At 49.2% G+C, this 21,630-nt stretch overlaps 1 protein-coding gene across 1 annotated transcript in view; it reads right to left on the bottom strand.

The window, feature by feature from the left end:
- LOC147117522 (zinc finger CW-type PWWP domain protein 2-like) overlaps positions 1-21,630 on the bottom strand; it is a 139,642-nt gene that overhangs the window by 88,819 nt on the left and 29,193 nt on the right. The window contains exon 3 of the mRNA XM_085988575.1: positions 241-308. Within this exon, the coding sequence (XP_085844701.1) occupies positions 241-308 (68 nt within the window). The remainder of the gene's footprint in view (positions 1-240; positions 309-21,630) is intronic.

Below are 21,630 nucleotides of genomic sequence, written 5' to 3'. Positions count from 1 at the left end.
CCCCCCTAAACAGGCATATAATCAATAAGCAGTACGAGTAGCACTGGCTGCACCGCTAACCCATTATTATGGAGTCCCAGCACCAATTTCACATGGTTCCTGCCCCCAAATGAACAGGCACATGCAGTGCGCTTCCTGCCCACTGCTTGCTTATTTTTTTAATGGCAATTGAATTTTTAGGCCATTGGCTTTACTATTACATAACCCAATATTAATCTAATTTCATGCACTTTAACCTACCTCTTATACCTTCCTGATGTAGATTGGCTTATCTCTCTTTTAGACTGCTTGTGGCCTTTGACCTTATTCTTTCACAATAAAGAAAACAAAAATTAATGTTTTAGATATTTTAAAGTCATATGTTTTATTATATTCATAAGTAAAGCTTATATCACAGAACAGATGGTTTAAATGGCAGGTTAACCTGTAAACAATGACTGGTATAAATGCCAATAGAGTGTATGTATAAGTAGAAAAATGGGGTGGTAGCAATCTGAAAATTGCATGGGAAACAAACCACAGACTTGGGTGGACCTCGATTTCAGCAGCCAGAGCTCCTGACGGAAACAGGCATGCATCTAATGATTATATGCTAATCAAGGTCAAATGATGTTGTCAAGACCCCCAATGCCATTTTCATCTCTGTATACATTGCTACCACCAGTTCCTGATCACGCCCATGGGTGGTACAAGTTGGGAGGAAGCCATTTTCAGCAATATTTAAAGGGATCCTCAGCTGCTCTCAGGTAAAATACTGGAAAGGTTTGGGAACACACTTTTTTCATCACGTGGTTCCTTCTGGCAATTCCACTCTGGCAAGAAGAAAAGCAGAAAAGGAGGAACAGCAGCAGAAGGACTGAGCGAACAGCTGCAGGGAGAGAAAATAGGAGATGTGTTTGCACAAATCTTTACAGTTTATAGGCCACAGGAGGGAGGAAGTGGTGGGTGGGGGTGGGGGTGCAGGAGTGATTGGGTGGGGGGGTAGCAGCGTCACTTTGTTTCTACTCAGCACTAGATCTAACAATATGGCCAAGATTGGCCGGAGTCTGGTGTATTATCCAGCTTGAATCTGCTAATTTCTTTTCAGAATCAATTCCTTTTCTAGTTATTTCTAACAATTGTTCCAAAACCTCAGATATTACATCTAGGCCTAGAAATTCAGTATAGCCACTTTTGGGGCGGTAAAGTCGGGCGGCCGCTGAAGTTTGCGCCCGGCGCAAAGTCGAGCCCACTTCGCCGATATTCAGTAGCATCGCCCTAAGAGGTTGCTGCTGCACTAAAACTGGCGATGCATGACTATCTTTAGGCGCTAAGCCGGCGGTGCTGAGCGATACCGCTGAGGCCAGGCGCAGCGCAGGTGCGGTGATTTTTTGATTGACGGCAGACATGCTGGCGCCGGCCAGCTCTTAAAGGGGGAAGGGTCGATTTGTTTGCCTGCAACGCCCTGGACACTGCAGCCCTCCACCTAGGCCTGAGCACTGCTGCTGCAACTCTTTAACGCCCAGGACGATGCAGAAGGCCCGGGAGAGAGCGCAGCGCTTTAGCGAAGGTGACCTGAGGCTGCTGGTTAGCTCAGTGGAGCGAAGACGCCATGTTTTGTTTCCTGACAGTGGCAAGAAGCCGCTGCCCAGCGTCTACCGCAAAGCCTGGAGGGAGGTCTCCAACAGGGTGACATCCAACAGCGTGGTTGCCAGGAATCCTGTACAATGCAGGAAGAAGTTCAACGACCTCACTCGGATTGTCAGGGTGAGTACCCTTTCCAGTGTCCTCCTCATCCTTGCATGTGCACCTCACATTATGGACAAAGGGACCTGAAAGCCCTAATGGCCAGCCCTCATCCAGCAGCTATGGGACTGGCATGACCATCAATTGCACATTCTGCACTTTACACACTGTCCAAGCTATTCAACCATGGGAGGCAGTGCAGACAAGATCAGGGCCACACAATGTCCAAGCTATTCGACCATGGGAGGCAGTGCAGACAAGATCAGGGCTACACACCGTACTTAGAGGCCGTCCTTTCTCTTGCAGGCCAAGCTGGCTAACAACAAGCGTAGCCAGATTGCGACCGGGGGAGGCCGACCTCAGCTCCAAGAGCTCACCGACCTCGACCAGCGCGTGGAGCGCATTATGGGAGTCCGGCTGATTGGCCCCGTTGCCACTGGAGATGCCGACCCTGTTCTGGGCACCAATGGTAAGGACATCACCTTTTGGACCTCTCTCGTTCCACTTGCGCATCAGATCAACATCCTTTGCCACTGTCCGACCAATGCGGTGAATGGCACCACTCATGCCTCCCTCGCTGACGCCCTGTCCTCACTCTAAAGCTACTCTTGTGCCTTCCTGCTTTCAGATGGTGACTCGCCGGGTGAGGAGGAGGTCCCTCAAGCTGCCAGTGTCAGCCCCTCGGAAGAGGAGGAGGAGGAAGAGGAAGCCGGCCCATCAGTGGCACCCTCAGCCGCGCCAGCCCATGAGGGGAGCCTGGGGGAAGGGTCGGAGGAGAGTCAAGTTCCGGGGCCCAGCGGCCTGCAGCAACACGGGAGGGGTGGGGAAGCTCGGCGGCCTTCTCCCCAGAGGGTGAGTGCGACGGTCAGCGCAGAGGAGGTGCGCCTCCTAGAGGAGATGGCCGTCGACTCTGAGCGCAGGCACACTGAGCTCATGGTGGTAGTGGCACGGATGCCTGACTCCATAGAGTCACTGGCTAAGAGTGTCCAGGAATTCGGGGCAGCACAGGCCAGGAGTCTGCAGGAATTCGGGGCAGCACAGGCAGCTAGTACCCAAATGCTCAGTCGTGCCATCCAGCCACTGGCTGGTCTCATGCGGTCACAGACCAGGGCAACATGGGCACTAACTGCTGCCACACTCGCTGCGTCAGGCAGGCATTGCCAGGGCACCCGCCGCGCTACAGCAGCACAGCGGTCTGTCCTTCAGCAGATTGCTGCGCATGCTGCAGTGCTGGCCCGGGTGAGTACCACTGTATCAGGCGACCAGCGAGCGCCTGCGATCAGCCAGCTTGCCCCCATTCCTGCAACCGCCACTGCCACTCCACCAGTGCAGCTGCCACGAGCTGCTGGACAGACTGATGCCGCCCAGCCACAGCTGCAGCAGTCACCAGCCGGCCCCTCGAGGGCCAGAGCTCGTGCAGGCCGACCCCCAAGGGCATCTGCCGTCACGCCATGTGCCCCTCAGGAGCCTTCCCCCAGCCTTGCTGCAGCCACTGGGCTCACATTGAGGAGCAGCAGCAGGGCGGCCAGGGGCCACACAAAGATGCGCAAGGCATCGCCCTCGCGGGGCAAAAAGTAGAATGTGTGGGCAGTTGTGTTTGTTTGTTATGAAGGCCGAGGATGTTGTGTTTGGTTTTTATGAAGGCCGAAAATGTTATGTTTGTTTTTTTATTAAGGCCGAGGATCACGGTCATTTTTGTTTCACTGTTTTGATCATCCTCTCCAGGTTGTGGGAGCCAGTTATGTGTCTGACTGTTCTTTGGGGGTTTTTTCTGTTGTTGTTTGTCATGCGGGAAGGGCACAGAGTTTGTGAAATAAACAATTGTCTTTATTCAGATTGTCCATGTTTGAACTTTGAAGTCTTTGTTGCCTTGACCGGCTGAGGGTTTGCGGAGCGGCTCCATTCATCTTCTTTCATTGGTACAAGCCATTCCCTGAGAGGGGGCCTAGAACCTACGTTCAATAAGCCGCCGACGGGCGGCCCTTGGACCTTGTGCCTCCCTCCTGTGCTGGTCCTCCTCCTCCTGCTCCTCCTCCTGAGGTGGTGCTCCAATCTGTGGTGGCAGTGCCTGAGTCCTGCGGATAGCCAGGTTGTGCAGCATGCAGCAAACGACCACGAAATGGGAGACTCGCTCCGGAGAATACTGCAGGGCTCCGCCGGAACGATCCAGGCAGCGGAACCGTTGCTTCAGGACGCCGATTGTTTGTTCGATGATGTTCCTGGTCGCTTGATGGCTCTCGTTGTATGCCTCTTCAGCAGGGGTCCTGGGCGCGCGGAGCGGGGTCATGAGCCAGGTACACAAAGGATAGCCTTTGTCCCCGATAAGCCATCCTCGTGGCTGAGGCTGTGCCTGGAACATGTCAGCCACAGTAGTCTGTCGCAGGATGAAGGCATCGTGGCTGCTGCCTGGAAAGCGGGCATTGACAGCTAGGATGAGCTGCCTGTGGTCATACACCAGCTGGACGTTGAGGGAATGGTAGCCCTTCCGGTTGCGGTAATCCTCGGCATTCTCCACAGGTGCCCGCAAAGCCACATGCGTGCAGTCAATGGCGCCCTGCACCATGGGGAAGCCCGCTATTCTTCCAAATCCCATTGCACGCTGTTGCTGCTTGTCCAGGGTCATGGGGAAGGAGATGAACTGACGTCTCCTTCTGAAAAGGGCATTGGTCACCTGGCGGATGCAGCAATGCACGGCGAACTGGGGGATGTTGGCAATGTCCCCAGCAGCGGATTGGAAGGAGCCGATGGCATAGAAGTTGAGAGCCACCGTCACCTTCACTGCCACCGACAGAGACGTCCTGCACCTCAGCTGTGGCTGCAGATCTCTCTGAAGCAGCTGGCAGATCTCTGTGACCACCTCCCTTCGGAATCGCAGCCTCCTAACACACTGCTCGTCAGACATGTTGAGATAGGAGAACTGCTGGCGGTATACCCTGGGTGGGTAAGGCCTCCCTTGCCGACGCCTGTTGCCCCCTCTCCATCTAGCCAGGGCTGCCACTCTCTCACGGCGTCTGTGAGCCCTTTGGATGTAATGCAGAAAGCCAGCGTTGACACCCATTGCAGCCCCCATAATATGCTGGCAAACAATGAGATATCAATGAAGGCAAAGACAATTGCAAAGCTGTGGCCTGAAGCCAGAAGTACCTGTCCTAGTGTTGGGCCAAAGCAGTAAGCTCTCTACCTTGGTCTCTCTCCAAAGATCCGTTTCACAAGAATGAGTGCTGCAAAATGGCAGCCTTTTATAGTGCAAGGGAAGTGCCCTTTAATTTGCGCTCCCCGCGGCCCGCATCGGCTGAGCACCGTTCCACTCAACAGTCGCTAGGGCCGCCAGGTGCACAATGGGGCGGCGCGACTGAAGATCCGGTTGGGGGCGCACAAAGGGCGTTGCACGAGGAAATGGCGTCATGATCTGCGCGCGCAGCTGAGCGCGCGCAAAGACTTTGCGCCGGCGCTAAATGTCTACTGAAGTTGGGGCGAGGTGCAGATCGTGCTGCGCCCGGGCACTAAGCGCCTAGCGCTCGACATCTACTCCTCCTAAGGCGCTAACGGCTGGCGCAACCAACTGAATTTCTAGCCCCTAGAGTTTTATTTCTCCATCATTTGTAAAAATCAATGCAAAATATTTATTTAATTTCTCTGCCATGCCTTCATCCTCCACAATTAAACACCCTCCTTTGTCCCTTCGTGGCCATATGCTCTCTAATTATTCTTGTATTTTTATATGCTTATAAAAATCCTTATTATTTCCTTTCATATTATCTGCTAGCATTTTTGCATAGTTCCTTTTAGCCCTTCTAATTTCCCTCATCATCTGCCAACTAAACTTTCTATATTTCTAATGATTTTACTGCATTTTATTCCTTATGATTTTCTTTATTATTATTAGCCCTAATTTTATCATATGCCTCTCTTTTAGTTTTAGTTTTGTTTTACTCTTTTTAACCATAGAACTCTATTCTTTGATGCATGCCTTTTTGCCTTATAGGAATATGTTTATTTTATATTCTATCCAACTCATATTTGAAGATTTCCCACTGCTGATCCATTGACCTGTTTGCTAATTTAACTGGGCTAAATACCTTCTTTTCTCACTGAACTTTGCCTTTTCCAGTCAAGCACCCTTATTTTTGACTCTTTGTTATCCTTTTCTGTTCATACCTTCAAACTAATCATGTTGTGGTTCTTATTTCCCAAATCAAGGAATGTCACTTTCCTTGTTGGACTAGAAACATACTGATCTAGGAAAGAGTCCTGGCTCCATTCTAAAGAGCATTCCATGCTTTGACTATATGCATTACCTTTACTCCAGTCTATCTTGGAATAGTTAGTCACCCAACATTATTGCCCTTGCATATCTCTCTGAATTGTCTCCACCTCTATCTCATCTCCACTGTGGCCTATAATGCATGTCAAGAATTGTTCATTCCCCTTCCTGGTTCTTAACTCTATCCATTTGGATTCTGTCTTAATGTGCACCGCCTACCCTCCTCCAAGTAAATCATGTTCTAGTGCTGAGCTGTAATCCTTTACTAACTCATCCCCAATTTACCTCCATATCTCTCTTGAAAGTGTCCAGTCCTGTCCAAACCCTAAGCTATGTCTCTGCTTTAGCTACTATATCATATTCCTCTGTTGTTAATTATGCATCTAACTGCAACTTTGTTTTCAATGCTTTGTGTAATCACTACACAAAAAATGTAAATTTAATTTGTTGGCCTCTTCTGGCCCTGGCTGCTGTTCCTGGTAGATTTGGCCTGGCTGGGAAGCCACCACTGCTCCCTTACTCAGGCTTCAGGTTAAAATGGTATATCATGCCCTCATAACGTAATCAAAACCCAATCTGTGGTCTGTAGTTTCCTCCACACTTGCATGCAGAGAGACGTGTAAGCAGGGTGAAAACCATTATGTGGCTGAAAAGATCGCGGAATTTTGAGCTTAAGTGAGTTAAACGCGTACCTACAAAATGCCCAAGTCGCCTCGATCTCGTCATCCATCAAACCCTTCATCTGAATGAATCTCTGCTAACAAAGCTGGTTATGCTCCCAATTCCAAATGCAAGCATCTTCCAATTGCGCTTGTTCAGGGGGTCTCATTACATTGTGACCAGATTTACAGGTGCAGCAGCAAAGAAAATAATGCTTCTGGTGTTTACTTGGCATAAGTATAAGTTACATTTAAAACTGAAAAGGTTCCCCAATTGCAGGTTTCTAAACATGCTGGGGAAAAAATCTGATAAGGCCTGAAATAGGGCACAGGGATTGCAATGCACGATTTGCTTACGCCCGTTGAAAGTAGTGCAGGCAATGTGCAAAATTCTTGCTGCCTGCTCATTACCATGATTGGATCACAGTGCTCAGTGCTAAATAGACTGCTGATTGACTCAGCGCTGAACAGGGGACCCAATATCATGTGGAGTCTCCTCTGTACTTAAAGCTTGCCTGCAGAGTCAAAAGCTGTTCTGCCCTTCTTAAAGGAGATGTGATCTGTTACAGAAGTACCTCATTGTGGCTGGAGCTGGAGCAATATGTCTCAACAGGGGAGAGAGCGTGCACCTTGGTTGTCAGATGCAGCACTGGAGGTATTGTTGCAGGGGGTGTACAGGAGGAGTTCGGTCCTCTACCCACAGGGGGGGAAGGAGGCCTTCCAGACACACTGGGTTGGATTTTGCCAGCCCTGGGGAGGTGGGACTGCCAGGAAAAAGGCACATCCCGCCCCCCAACCCGCCTCCGTGTCATCTTCCCAAGAGGTGGATAGCCGACCTTCACTGGGCGGGAAGGGGATTACAGCCACTTAACTGCCTGTTAACAGGTAGTTAATAGGCAGTCAAGAGGATTATCCCCATTTTTCCACCAGAGGTGCGGGCTTCCTGACGTTGGGAAACTCCGCCAGAGTCACCGAGGCGAGCAGTGGGTCTGCGGGGGTCAGAGGGGTGCAAAAGTGCGCTGTGGAGGTAACTGATGGGTGCAAGCGTGGAGAGGTAAGTATGTGAGGTGAGTGAAAAGTGATAGAAAATGTTTACTTGCCTTTGTTTCTTCCTGCAGGCTTCAACAGTTGGGGATGTGGAGACTCTCGCATCTCACCGGCAGAGATGACCGATGGCTGCTGCATTCGCCGATGCAACAACCATCCGATTTCTGCTCACAAATGAGATTTGATGAATCTTGAATACGAGGACTCAAACAACAGAGAATGTCACTGTTTGACAGCTCCACAGAGCTCCACAGAGCTGTCAAACGATGACAATTCACCTGTCAAAACTTTGACAGATGAAATGTCATACGCTGACGTTCTCTGTAACCGGCTTTCTCTTAATTGGCCTGCTGAGCCCGCTGGGCAGGCTTAACAAGGTCAATCAAGGGAAAATAGCGTGGGTTGGCCAGAAGTCGATGGAGGCGGGACTAAAATCCGACAAGCAGCAGTCCTGCCTCCAACGCGCCCCCATTGGCAAAATCACCCCCATTGTGCGAGGGCAGTGGGAGGAAATCGCAGAAGCCGTCAGTGCCAACAGTGTTGCCCCCAGGACAAGGATCCAGTGCCAGAAGAAGTTTAATGGCCTCACACGAGCGGTCAAGGTGAGTGAATACACCTTCAAATGCAATATCCCACCAACTGCATCACTAGCCTCACACACTGCTCAATGCATCACATCCCCATCACTCATCTATCAACAATATCTAACAATCACGACTTATACCTCACAACCATAGCTTCACCTCACCCTCACACCTTGTACACAATGCCAGCTATTCAACCATGACAAGCCCATCACCCACACTCACTGACACACTTCCCTTTCTCTTGCAGGCCAATGTGGCTCATAACAGGAGAGAGCAGGAACAAACAGGCAGGGGGGCAAGCACGGCTGCACAACCTGACTCAGCTGAATGAGACTGTGCTGGAGATCATTGGAGAGGCAGTCACTGAGGCCATGGTGTTAGGTGAGGCTAAAAGCATTGATGATGATAGTATTCTCATACCTAATCCTTCTTCTCACATCTCGCTTCCCCCTCATCCCACAATCTCTTCTCACTTACAGGCTGCTAATGGTGTAAGCATGCACATCTTGCTTTCCCTCCCTCTGCTCACCACAACCCGACCCTTGTGCTTTTCTCCTTCCAGATACCCAAGAATTGCCAGCAGCCCAGCCTGTGCAGCAAGAAGTAGAGGAGGAGAGTGATGGAGAAGAGGCACCCTCACTCGCTCTGACATTCCAGGCACCAGCTCAGAAAATGGCACTGCGTGTACTTTAGCAGGTAGGATAGAGGTGGGATCTGCACATGGTGAGTAACTGGGCATGAGTAGGCTACAGCCAGGCCAGGGAAAAGGGGAACGCAGGTGCCAGTTCTCCGAGGGCAAGGTCACACATGAGTTCTGCTGCATAGGACTCAGATGAGGACTTCGATGGGGAAGCCTTCAGAAGAAGGGTGATGGGCATGCACACAGAAATGCTTGGTGCAATGACAGGCCTGCCAGAGAGCCTCTTGTCACTGTCAAAGAGCATGGAGGAGTCCAGCTCCAACATTGCACGGGGCTCTACGCGGAGCTTGGAGCCCATGATTTCCAGGATGGAAGTGATGGGCAACTCCATTAGAGAACTTGTGGATCCAACCATGAAGATAGGTGTGCTGGGCGATGTTGCAGCTTCTACTGCAGCAGAAGCAGAAATGACCCAATGTTCGAGTACTGCTGTAGAAGCTCAGACTTCTGCCATGTAGGCTCAGCTTGCTGTCATGCAAGCTCAGACTGCTACCATCATGGCTGGGTTTACGATTGTGGAAAGAGGCTTGCAGGTCTCGCAGCAGTCCAGCAATCCGTCCTCCAACATATTGCTAAGAATACTGAGGTGCCGTCCTGGGGGAGTGACAGTGGCTCCATGGAGCAAGAACCTGCTGTCCTCTCTCAGGACGACAGCATTCGTACTTCCACCACTGCCACTCCGCCAGTACCATTGCAGTTGGAGACTGGGGGGAAAGAGAGCAAAGGATGGCAATGGGTTGTCAAGGATGGCAAAGGAGCTGCCAGCACAGGAGCCATCTTGCTGCACAGGTTAAAGTTACCTGAGCCAACTGCCCATCCCCCGACCATGCCTGTTCTTTGTTCTCAGTGAGCACTGGCTCTTCACTTAAACTTAGCTCCCAAAGCGAGAATATCAATGCTAATTTGATCCCGCGAGAGACAACAGCATTCATGTCCGAGGCCAGGACCCAGGAACGAGGACGAGCCCAGCAGCGAGGTCAAGGCGCAGGAGTGGTGCAGCGTGGACCAACAGCGGGGTCGGAGCCCAGGGAATGTGCGGCACGGGCCAACAGCGAGGTCAGGAGGACCACAATGCATCCTATGAAACGCAGGCAGAGAGGACCTGCGGGAAGGAGGGAGGAGGACAGTAGCAGTATGTTTGTGTGTGTGTGCTGGCCGTTGTAGCAGAGCCTGGTCTCCAATCATCTTGGATCCCCTTGCCATTGGACCAAGACCTTGCTCTGTCAAGCCCGTGTGGTAGCTGGTGCGCAACGGCCACCCCACGTTAAAAGAATTCACGCACAGGCATCTTCCACCATTTAAAATGAAGTTCGGGACCTGGAATGTCAGGACCCTCATGGACAACCCCAACAGTGACAGACCGGAACGCCGTACTGCTATTGTTGCCCCGGAGCTCAGACGCTTCGACAGTGACATCGCCGCCTAAGTGAGACCCGCCGGCAGGGGAAGGCCAGCTCAAGGAGCAAGGCGGTGGTTACACCTTCTTCTGGAAAGGCAAACCCGAAGAACGCCGCCTCCATGGGGTAGGCTTCGCCATAAAAAATGAACTGGTCGGGCGTCTCAGAGACTCCCCTAGTGGTATAAACGAGCGCCTCATGACTCTTCGACTCACCCTAGCCCGAAACCAGTGCGCTACGGTCATCAGTGCGTACGCCCCAACACTGGAAGCCACAGACGAGACCAAAGAGGAATTCTACTCCAGCCTCGAACAAGCCCTGTCCCGAGTCCCAACGGGCGACAAGCTGATCCTCCTTGCGACTTCAACGCAACGAAAGGTGATATCATTGAAACTTATAAAATTCTAACAGGACTAGACAGACTAGATGCAGGAAGGATGTTCCCGATGGCGGGGTGTCCAGAACCAGGGGTCACAGTCTAAGGATAAGGGGTAAGCCATTTAGGACAGAGATGAGGAGGAATTTCTTCACCCAGAGAGTGGTGAACCTGTGGAATTCTCTACCACAGAAGGCAGTTGAGGCCAATTCATTAAAAATATTCAAGAAGGAGTTAGATATATTTCTTAAGGCTAAAGGGATCAAGGGATATGGGGAGAAAGCAGGGAAAGGGTACTGAATTTGGATGATCAGCCATGATCTCATTACATGGCGGAGCAGGCTCGAGGAGCTGAATGGCCTACTCCTGCTCCTATCTTCTATGTTTCAAAGCCATCTGCAATGTCCCCCATGGAAAGTCAGCAGTCTTCCATGCTCAAGTCACTGGGGTAAGAGCACGATATTAGGCAAAGGAACACCAAAGACAGACACTAAGGGAATACACAAGGGTGATTAGTTGATTTTGTAATGTTATATTGGAATTAATCATTTGTGAATTATGTTTGGAATGTTTGTTTTGTGGTGGCTTTCATTTCAGCATTGTATCCAAGAGGACGCTGTGATGTTCTGTGACACAGGGATGGTAAGGTGCTAAGTATTTAGCAATGGGGATCTGGGGTTTCAGTCAGGGGAACTGGAGTCTGATGATGCGCTCGCAGCCAGTCCAGAACGGGGATTTGCAGGCTGCCTCCTCCCTTCCTCTCCTCCTCCTGAGGTGGGCATGGAACCCGTGGAGGCAAGGGCTATGCCCTCATGATAGCCAAGTTATGAAGGATGCAGCAGACCACCACGAATTGGGACACCTGCTCTGGTGAGTACTGGAGGGCTCCTTCTGAGCGGTCAAGACAGCGTTGCTTCAGCACCCCGATGGTCTGCTCGATGAGGTTCCTCGTGGCAGCATAGCTGTCATTATATGATTGCTGGCCACGAGTGGTGGGGTTGCAGAGGGGAGTCATCAGCGTGGTGTAGAGCGGATAGCACTCGTCACCAAGCAGCCACCCACCGGGTTCGAAGTGGTGGCTGGAAGATTGCTGGAACAGCATACCGATGCATTATGAAGGCATCGTGACTACTGCCAGGATACCGGGCATTCACTGTCATGATGTGCTGGGCATGGTAGCACACCAACTGCACATTGAGAGATGTAGCCTTTGCGGTTAGGGTACATCTCAGCATTGATAGGCAGCGCCCGCAAAGTCACATGTGTGCAGTCAATGGCACCCTGCACCATGGGGAAGCCTGATATCCTGGCAAAACCACATGGGCGCTCCCTCCTACTTCTCTCAGAGAGAAGACAATGTGCTGGATTTTGTCACTGGGGACGAGATGGAGGCGGGACACCCACTTTATGGGTTGCAGTCCCACCTCCATCGATTTGTGGCCAACCCACGCGATTTTCTCTCGATTGACCTTGTTGAGCCCGCCCAGCGGGCTCAGCAGGCCAATTAAGGGAAAGCCGGTTACAGGTGACGTCAGGGATTGACATTTCATCTGTCAAGAGCTTTTGACAGATGAAATATCAGCGTTTGACAGCTCTGTGAAGCTGTCAAACACTGACAATCTGACTTCTAACTTGAGTCCTTCTTCACACTCAGTTAGAAATCTCTCCAGAACAGAAAGCAGAATGCTGCAACTTTTGACAGCTCGCGGCCATTCTGCTTTCTGTGCCGGTGAGATGAGGGACTCCCGAGACCTGATGGAAGGAAGCCTGCATTAGTAAGTAAAACTTATTTAAACACTTTACACACACCAAACACACTTACCTCTGCTCTCATGCACCCATCACTCACCTGAACACCAGACATCTTGAACCCTCCAAGCCCTTCAGCCCGACGGTCCGCCTCGCTAACTTGGCATGGTTTGGAGCCATCGGGCAGCCAACACTTCAGGGCTAAAAATAGAGATTAGGCCAAAAACAGCCTGTTAACTACCTGTTAACAGGCAGTTAATTGGCACTAATCCCCTTCCCGCCTCGGGGAGGCGGCTCCCAGCACAGGTCGGGTACCCGCCTCCTGGGAAATGGGCATGGAGGCGAGAAGGGTTCGTGCCCCCCCGATTCTGCAATTTTCCCCCCACTCCCGCCTCCAACAGGTTTGGAAATTCCACGGGGTTTGGAAATTCGAGCCCAACAGCTTTGAATTTGCAGTCACAGGCTTCCCGTGGGGAAATGCCTCCGATCCGCAAATAAAATGCCCGCGTACCTGGTGGTCTGGGAGGTATGGAGATTCGTGGTCCTGGGCCTCCCCGGGTACCCATGGGAAAAGGCCCACGTACCCCAGGGGCGCATGTGGTTCGCAAGCGCTCTTGGGATCACGTGGGCTGGCCCAACAAATGACAGAACAGAATCCAAGCATAAATGGGAATACCCAAAAAAATAACTCTACACTATAAATAATTTTTTTTTTAAATCACATATTTAAAATTAATCAAAATGGCATTTAATTACATTTTTTTTTAAATTATTTTTTGAAAAATAAATTTACATCTTTTAAAGGGGCTAAAAATAAACTTATCCTATTTCACAGGTTTTTAAATGTATAAATTATTGATGAAATTTTATTTTTCTGTTTTTTAAAAACTCTTACGCTGGTAAAAGCAGGCCTTATGCCTGCTGTTACCAGGCGTAAGAATTTCACAGTCATTCGCTGGGCAGAAGTTGGGCAAATAGCCCAACTCGCCACCTGCGAATGCCCTTTTTCCAGGGATGCGGATGATCTGTCAAGAAAATTCTTCACAGAGCGCAAGTTCTGGGTTTTAGCGCATGCACAGCGCTAGCCTAAACCCAGAACTTGCACGGCCCTTATGGGCGCGTGCGTACCTCGTTTGCAACCGTAGGGGCTGTAAATTACAGCCCAATGAAGTCCCTTCTCCTGGAGTAGCGCCTCTGTGACCTCCCGGATGCAGCGATGGATGGCGAACTGCGATATGATAGCTCTGTAGCCTGCTCCAGCCTGAAAGGATCCGCTGGTGAAAAAATTCGGGGCTACGGTCACCTTGAGGGCCACTGGCAGGGTCATAGTCGCCCTGCTCTGAGGCTGCAGGTCTGGTTTCAAGAGGTGGTAGAGTTCTGCGACCACCTCCTTGGTGAAGCGGAGCCTCCGAACACACTGCTCCTGGCTTAGGTACAGATAGGAGAAGTGCTCCCTGCAGACTCTAGGTGGGTAAGGCATCCTGCTGAAAGCCCTCCTCTTCCTCCCTCTGTGAGTAGCTTATCTTTGCTGCCTTTGCTCCATCTCCCTGTCATGCAGTGTGAGGGGGACTGCCCCCATAACTGGGAGCAAGTGGTGCAATCAGAAAAAGAATGAACAGAAACACTTCCATTTATATAGTGCCTATTTTAGATCTAGTATTGTGCAATGAGAAAGGGTTAATTAATAACCTTGTAGTAAAGGGGCCTTTAGGGAAGAGTGATCATAATATGATAGAATTTTATATTGAGTTTGAAAGTGATTTAGTTAAATCCCAAACTAGGGTCTTAAATCTAAAAGCAAACTACGTAGGTATGAGGGGCGAGTTGGCTAAGGTAGATTTGGAAAGTACATTAAAAGGTATGATGGTAGACAAGCAATGGCTAGCATTTAAAGAATTAATACAAGATTTACAACAAATATACATTCCTTTAAGGCACAAAAACCCCACAGGATAAGTGGTCCAACCATGGCTAACAAGAAAAGTTAAAGATAGTATTAGATCAAAGGAAGAGGCTTATAATATTGCCAAAAAGAGTAGTAAGCCTGAGGATTGGGAGGATTTTAGAATTCAGCAAAGGAGGACCAAGAAATTGATAAAGAAAAGGAAAACAGAATATGGGAATAAACTAGCGAGAGACATAAAAACAGATTGTAAAAGCTTCTATAGGTATGTAAAAAGGAAAAGATTAGTGAAAGTAAAAGGTGGGTCTCTTACAGGCTGAGACAGGAGAAATTATAATGGGGAATAAGGAAATGGCAGAGAAATTATACAAATACTGGGGGCGCGATTTTACCAGCCCTGAGGAGGCGGGTTTGGGGGGGTGTCAGCTGGTAAAATTGGAAAAAATGGCTTCATACACCCAACCCGCCCCCACGCGATTTTCCTGGATGTCTGCTCAGCTGCTCCCAAACTGACACGGCTCCAACTGGTGGGACAGGTAGTTAAGGCAGTTAAGAGCCTGTTAACTGCCTTGATAATCCTATTTTGACAGAGGTTTCCCATTTTGCTGCCTCTGGCTCCTGTTTCCTGTCTTGTCAGAAACAGTCCTGCTGCAAGGAAACGAGCTGGTGGAGGACATGATCTGTAGTCATTATTGGTGCAAAACTTTTAAAGCGCTGCAGTAACATGGCTGGCATTCAAATGCAACTTTGTTGTTGGAGGTTCGGGATAAGATTTTGCAAATCTACTGACCTTGTGACTGGTCAAGCTGACACACATCTGCTGTTTGAACTGATTGGATAAATTTCAGGCCACTCTGAGTGCGCGCTTGCAAGCTTCTTGCCTCAACTGCAATCTATAACCACGGGATGGGAACCATTTACATCCTCTCATCCTGGTCACCAGATTCGGAGGAAGAGCAGTGTGGCTTAGTGCAGCCAGATGAACAAGTGGCCAAGCACACAGCCTCCTTGGAGGAAGATGAAGAGGACGGGGGGTGACGGGATGTGATCAATCCAGCAGCAGACTGTTGTGTCCGTGTATAATAAGACACAGACTGCAGGAGAACGGTACAACAGGTGTTTACTAAACGTGGCTCACACTGGAACTGATCTGTACAGATTTCTACTCAGTGCTATATACAGGTGTGGTCACTGCCGGTACTGCAGTATACATGAGCTGTAAAAGATAGTACCCCCCTTAAAGGTATATACATTACAAATCCTCCCCTTTTAGATTAACAGTACCATAACACTCATTTAACAATTAAATATCAAACTAATTACAATTAACACTTTTAACATGCAACATTAGCTGAAAATAGTCTATTTATATATTCAGTCTTTGGGGAGGCTTCCTGATCCTTTCTGGATAGCGCCTTTCCCGAGTGTCTTGCTCTTGGTGTGGAGGCGATTCTGGCTCCCTGTTGTCGGTTGGTTCATCAGCTTCCGATGCTATTGTTTCTGGGGTAGATGCGACCTGTACGTCGGGTTCATCACCAGGTACGTATGGGCGAGGCATGGGGTTGACTTGTTCCTGTGACTCTAGGATCTGGTCAGCATGGCGTCTCACGATGCTCTCCCCAACGTCCACTGTGTACATTAGTGGGCCCTGCCATGTGCATATCGTTCCTGGCTGCCATTTTTCTGTTCGGTAGTCGCGGGCCAAGACTGGTTGCCCTACATTGAAGCTCCTTGTTGGCTTCTCATGGATGTGCTGGAATTGCTTACTCTCAACATCTCTTCGTACGTTTGGTCTGAGCAAATCCAGGTGAGATCTTAACCTTCGGTTAAAGAACATCATGGCTGGGGCCTGGTTGGTGACTGCATGTGTCGCATTCCAGTAGGCGAACAGGAAATTGTCCACCTTGTGCTGCAGCAGAATGTTGTCATTGTACATAGCCTTTATTGCCTTCTTAAAGGTTTGTACGAACCTCTCAGCCAATCCATTTGTGGCTGGATGATACGGGGCGGATGTGTAATGCCTTACCCCATTCTTTTTCAAGAACCTCCGGAACTCTTCGGACACAAACTGTGGTCCGTTGTCGGAGCAAATCTGTCTGGCAAGCCATTCCTGGCAAAAATGGTCCGTAGGACTGCAATAGTTTTCTCCGTGGTGCTGGAGGACATTTTGATGACCTCAGGCCATTTCGATTCCGCATCCACGGCTATTAAAAACATTGAGTCCATGAATGGACCAGCAAAATCAATATGCACCCGTTGCCATGGAGATGAGGGCCACTCCCATGGGTGTAGAGGGGCCTGTGGTGGTGCATTTTGGACTTTCTGGCATCCTGAGCAGCTCTTGGTCAGGTCCTCGATTTGTTTATCGATTCCCAGCCACCACACATAAGCCCTGGCTAGGCTTTTCATTTTTACCCCTCCCAGATGACCCTCATGAAGCTCATTGAGCACTCTATCCCTTAACTTGGGTGGAATTACCACTCGGGATCCACACATCAAGGTCCCCCGGCACACTGACAGCTGTTCTCTCCTTGTCGAGAATGCTGGCAACAGTGAGTCGCCATGTGCTGGCCATCCCTTCACCGTCAAATCATATACCCGAGACAGTGTCGGGTCATTTCGGGTTTCCTTTTCGATACAAGCGTTAGTTACCGGTAGGTATTCAACTATAGTCGAATGGAATATTTTGACAGGATCCACTGCTGGTGCTTCCTCCGCAGTAGGCAGTGGCAGACGTGATAGCCCATCAGCATTTCCATGCTGTTTCGTGCCCTGATATTCAATCTCATAGTGGTGCGCCCCTAGAAAAAGTGACCATCTTTGTAGTCGTTGTGCAGTCATCACCGGAACGCCCTTCTTCGGATTAAAAATGGAGACAAGAGGCTGGTGATCAGTCAGCAAGGTGAATTTCTGCCCGTGCAGATAGTGATTGAACTTTTTCACTCCCCACACTAGGCTGAGGGCCTCCCTGTCAATCTGGGCGTAGTTACGCTCGGCTGAGGTTAGTGATCGTGACGCAAAGGCTATTGGCCTCTCTGAGCCGTCCGAGAATTTGTGCGACAGCACCGCTCCAATGCTGTAGGGTGACACATCACATGCCAACCGAATTGGTAATTGTTGTACCTGTCTGTTAATGGAGACACGGAATGCAGGAGTTGGTTTAACAGGTGTTTACTGAACAAAGTCTGGAGGTGAACTAAAAGATACAAGACGCTATACAGGCTTATGTACCCGAGTCGTCACTGCCGGTCTTACAGTACACAGGGGCTCTTAAAGGTACATACACTACAATTCCTCCCCTTTTAGATAATTAGTACATAACATTTTAAGTAATCATTAATTAACATGTTTACAAGAACAATAATCTACACATTTGCTGCAGTTAATCAATTATAAGTCAGTCTCTCTGGAGGCTTCCTGACTCGGTCCGGATAACGCCTCGGTGGTGTAGTAGTTTTCGGTGGTGTAGTAGGTTCTTTTGGCAAGGTCGATTCGGCTTGAATGCCAGTGTCGGGTTCATCTGGTTCCAGTATCACCGGATCGGAGGTAGATACTATGGGTATCTCTGCTTCATCATTAGGCATATAGAGTTGTGGTGTAGGTTGTCCCTTTTCGGATGACTCTATGATCTGGTCAGCATGGCGCCTTATTATGCTTTCTCCAATGTCCACGGTATACATCAGCGGTCCTAGTCGTGTGCAAATAGTTCCAGGCTGCCATTTCTCGGTACGGTAGTCCCGGGCCAAAACTTGTTGACCTATCTGGAAGGTTCTAGTTGGCCTTTCATTCATGCCTTGAAATTGCCGGTTCTCTACGTCCCTTCTGATGTTTGGCTTGATCAAATCCAGCCGGCATCTTAGTCTTCTATTGAAAAACATCATGGCGGGAGTTTGGTTTGTAACCACGTGTTGCATTCCTGTACGCAAACAAGAAGTTATCTACCTTATGTTGTAGATTTATGTCTTCATTACCCATGGCCTTTATGGCCTTCTTGAAGGTCTGGACAAACCTTTCAGCTAATCCATTGGTGGCGGGATGGTATGGGGCAGACGTGTAGTGCTTAACCCCATTGTTTTTTAAGAAATTCCTGAATTCTTCGGACACAAATTGCGGTCCATTATCAGAACAGATCTGTTCCGGCAGCCCATTCCTGGCAAATATGGTCCTTAATACTGTGATGGTTTTTTCCGTGGTGGTGGAGGACATCTTTATTACCTCCGGCCACTTGGAGTATGCATCAACCGCGATTAAGAACATTGAGTCCATAAATGGACCAGCAAAGTCGATATGTACCCTTTGCCATAGAGATGAGGGCGACTCCCATGGATGTAGAGGGGCTTGTGGTGGGGCGTTTTGGACCTTCTGGCATCCTAGACAGCTCTTGGTCATTTCTTCGATGTCTCCATCGATACCTGGCCACCACACAAACGCTCTGGCTAGGTTCTTCATTTTCACTCCACCCAGATGCCCCTCGTGAAGCTCCTTTAGCACTTTATCCTGGAGTTTGGGTGGAATCACCACTCTGGATCCACACATCAAGGTTCCTCGGCACACTGACAGCTGTTCTCTTCTTTGCGAGAATGCTGGCAACAGTGGTTTGCCATGTGCTGGCCATCCCTTCACCGTTAAATCATAGACTCGTGAGAGAGTCGGGTCATTTCTCGTTTCCTTTTCAATGGTAGAATTTGTTACTGGTAGACATTCCACAATGGTTGAGTGGAACATCTCCACTGGGTCCACTGTAGGTGCCTCTTCTACCGTTGGCAATGGTAGGCGCGATAAACCGTCAGCATTCCCATGTTGGTTTGATCCTTTGTATTCTATGTCATATTGGTGTGCCCCTAGGAAAAGGGACCACCTCTGTAGCCTTTGCGCTGTCATAATGGGAACACCTTTTTTAGGGTTGAATATGGAGACGAGGCGTTGATGGTCAGTCAACAAGGTAAATTTTTGTCCGTGTAGTTAATGGTTGAATTTCTTCACTCCCCACACCAGGCTGAGTGCTTCCCTGTCGATCTGGGCATAGTTACACTCAGCTGAGTTCAATGAGCGTGACGCAAAAGCTATCGGCCGCTCTGAGCCATCAGGGAATCTATGCGATACCGCTCCTACGCCGTAAGGGGATGCATCGCACGCCAGTCTGATTGGCAGTGATGGGTTGTAATGAGCCAACACTTCCTTGGATGTGATCAAGCCTTTGCATTTACGGAAGGCACGTTTACAGTCTTCGCTCCATTTCCAAATTACTCCTGTTTGTAGCAGTGCGTTAAGAGGGTGCAGAACAGTTGACAAGTTCGGTAAAAATTTATGATAGTAATTTATCAATCCCAGGAACGACCTTAATTGTGAGACATTTTCAGGTGCTGGGGCTTTTATGACCGCTTCAATTTTTTCAGGTGACTTATGCAACCCTTCTTCGTCAATTATATGGCCACAATATGATATTTGTTTCTGGAAAAATTCGCACTTGGGGCGATTTGCTCGTAGGCCCCGTTCTCTCAGCCTAGTGAGCACCTGCTCCAAGTTGGCAAGGTGCTCGTTGTCGTTTTCTCCTGTTACAAGGATGTCGTCTAGGTAGCATTGAGTCCCCGGAATCCCTTGCAGGACTTGCTCCATAGCTCTTTGCCAGATAGCTGGAGCTGATGCTACTCCGAAAACCAGTCGATTGTACTGGTACAGGCCTTTGTGTGTGTTTATCGTGAGATACTTTTTAGAGGCCTCCTCAACCTCCATCTGTAGATATGCCTGTGCCAAGTCAATTTTGGTGAAACGTTTCCCTCCGGATAGTGAGGCGAAAATATCTTCTATCCTCGGAAGAGGATACTGTACCGTGTGAAGGACCGGGTTTACAGTCACCTTGAAGTCCCCACAGATGCGAATTTTTCTCTGTTCTTCAGATTTATCATTATTCAACGTTTTCTTTATGACTGGGATGATGGGTGTTGCCTACTCGCTCCAATCTACCTTGGATAACACGCCTGCCTTTTCCAAATTCTCCAGCTCTGCCTCGACTGCTGGACGAATTGCGTATGGCACCGGCCTTGCCTTAAAAAGCTTGGGAATTGCCGCATCTTCTACTTTTATTGAGGCGGTGATGCCTTTCAAGGTTCCTAGTTCCTGTTGAAACACTTCTTTGGCGTTGGCCAAGATGTCTTTTAATCGTTCAGGTATGACGTCATCATCATTTTTTTTCTTACTGGTCACCGTCAGTGCCTGAATGGAGTGCCAGTCTAAACGTATCTTCCTGATCCATTCACGTCCCAACAGTGGTGGACCACCATCTTGCAGAACGTATAAATACAACTTCTGTATTTCCTTGCCGTTGTATACAACAGGCACCCTTATTTTCCCTCTGGGGTATACTTTCTACCCCGTATATGTCTTCAAGACAATGGATGTGTCTTTCAAAGGTATATGTGGAAATAGCCGCTCGTAATCCCGTTGACTTATGACGGTCAGAGCTGATCCTGTATCTAGCTCCATTTTAACTGGGGACCCCGCTATCGTGAGGGTAACCCAAATGGTCTGGTAATCTTCTTTGGCAATTACATTATGTAATTTGAGACAGCTTAGTCTCTTGTTTCTGGAGTCGCTATCGCTCTTCTGGTCTTCAGAGCTACTGTCCATCATCATTTGTACCTTTCTGTACTTTTCCTTATTGATTCTTTTTCTGTCAGTGGATTTTTTTGTTTCCAGATCGGCATACACGTGCAATGTGTCCAATCTTTCCGCATTGCCTGCATGCTTTGTCCTTGAACCAGCAGTCCCTCTGGTCATGGCTGGATATGCCGCAGCAATAACATCTCTCGAAACCCCGTGTCATTTCATGGGTGCCGAAGTCCTGTGGCTTTTGCTGTATCTCTGCAGCTCCTCTTGCTGCTGCTTCGTATGATACAGCCATACTGAAAGCCTTGTCCAGTGTCAAATCTTTCTCAGAAAGTAGCCTTTTCTGTGTTCTTTCACTTAGGAGACCGCAGACGAATTTGTCTCGTAGAGAATCTGCCAGTCCTGCCCCGAATTGGCAGTGCTTTGACAGCTTTCTTAATTCGGTGAGGTAATCAGCGTTACTTTCATTCTTGTGCTGATTCCTCCTGAAGAATTTGAATCGTTCCGCTATCAGCAGCGGTGTTGGGTTTAAGTGCTCCTGTAGGGTATCAACAATCTCCTTAAAATTCTTGTCCATCGGTTTGGCTGGAGTGATTAAGTTTCGTAACAGCCCGTAT

The sequence above is a fragment of the Somniosus microcephalus genome, chromosome 5, assembly GCF_052327205.1.
Source record: "Somniosus microcephalus isolate GS21.2 chromosome 5, FLI_Smic_1.0, whole genome shotgun sequence".
Lineage (NCBI taxonomy): Eukaryota > Metazoa > Chordata > Chondrichthyes > Squaliformes > Somniosidae > Somniosus > Somniosus microcephalus.
The sequence above is the reverse complement of the archived record's forward strand: the minus strand, read 5'-3'. Positions and strand labels throughout refer to the sequence as shown.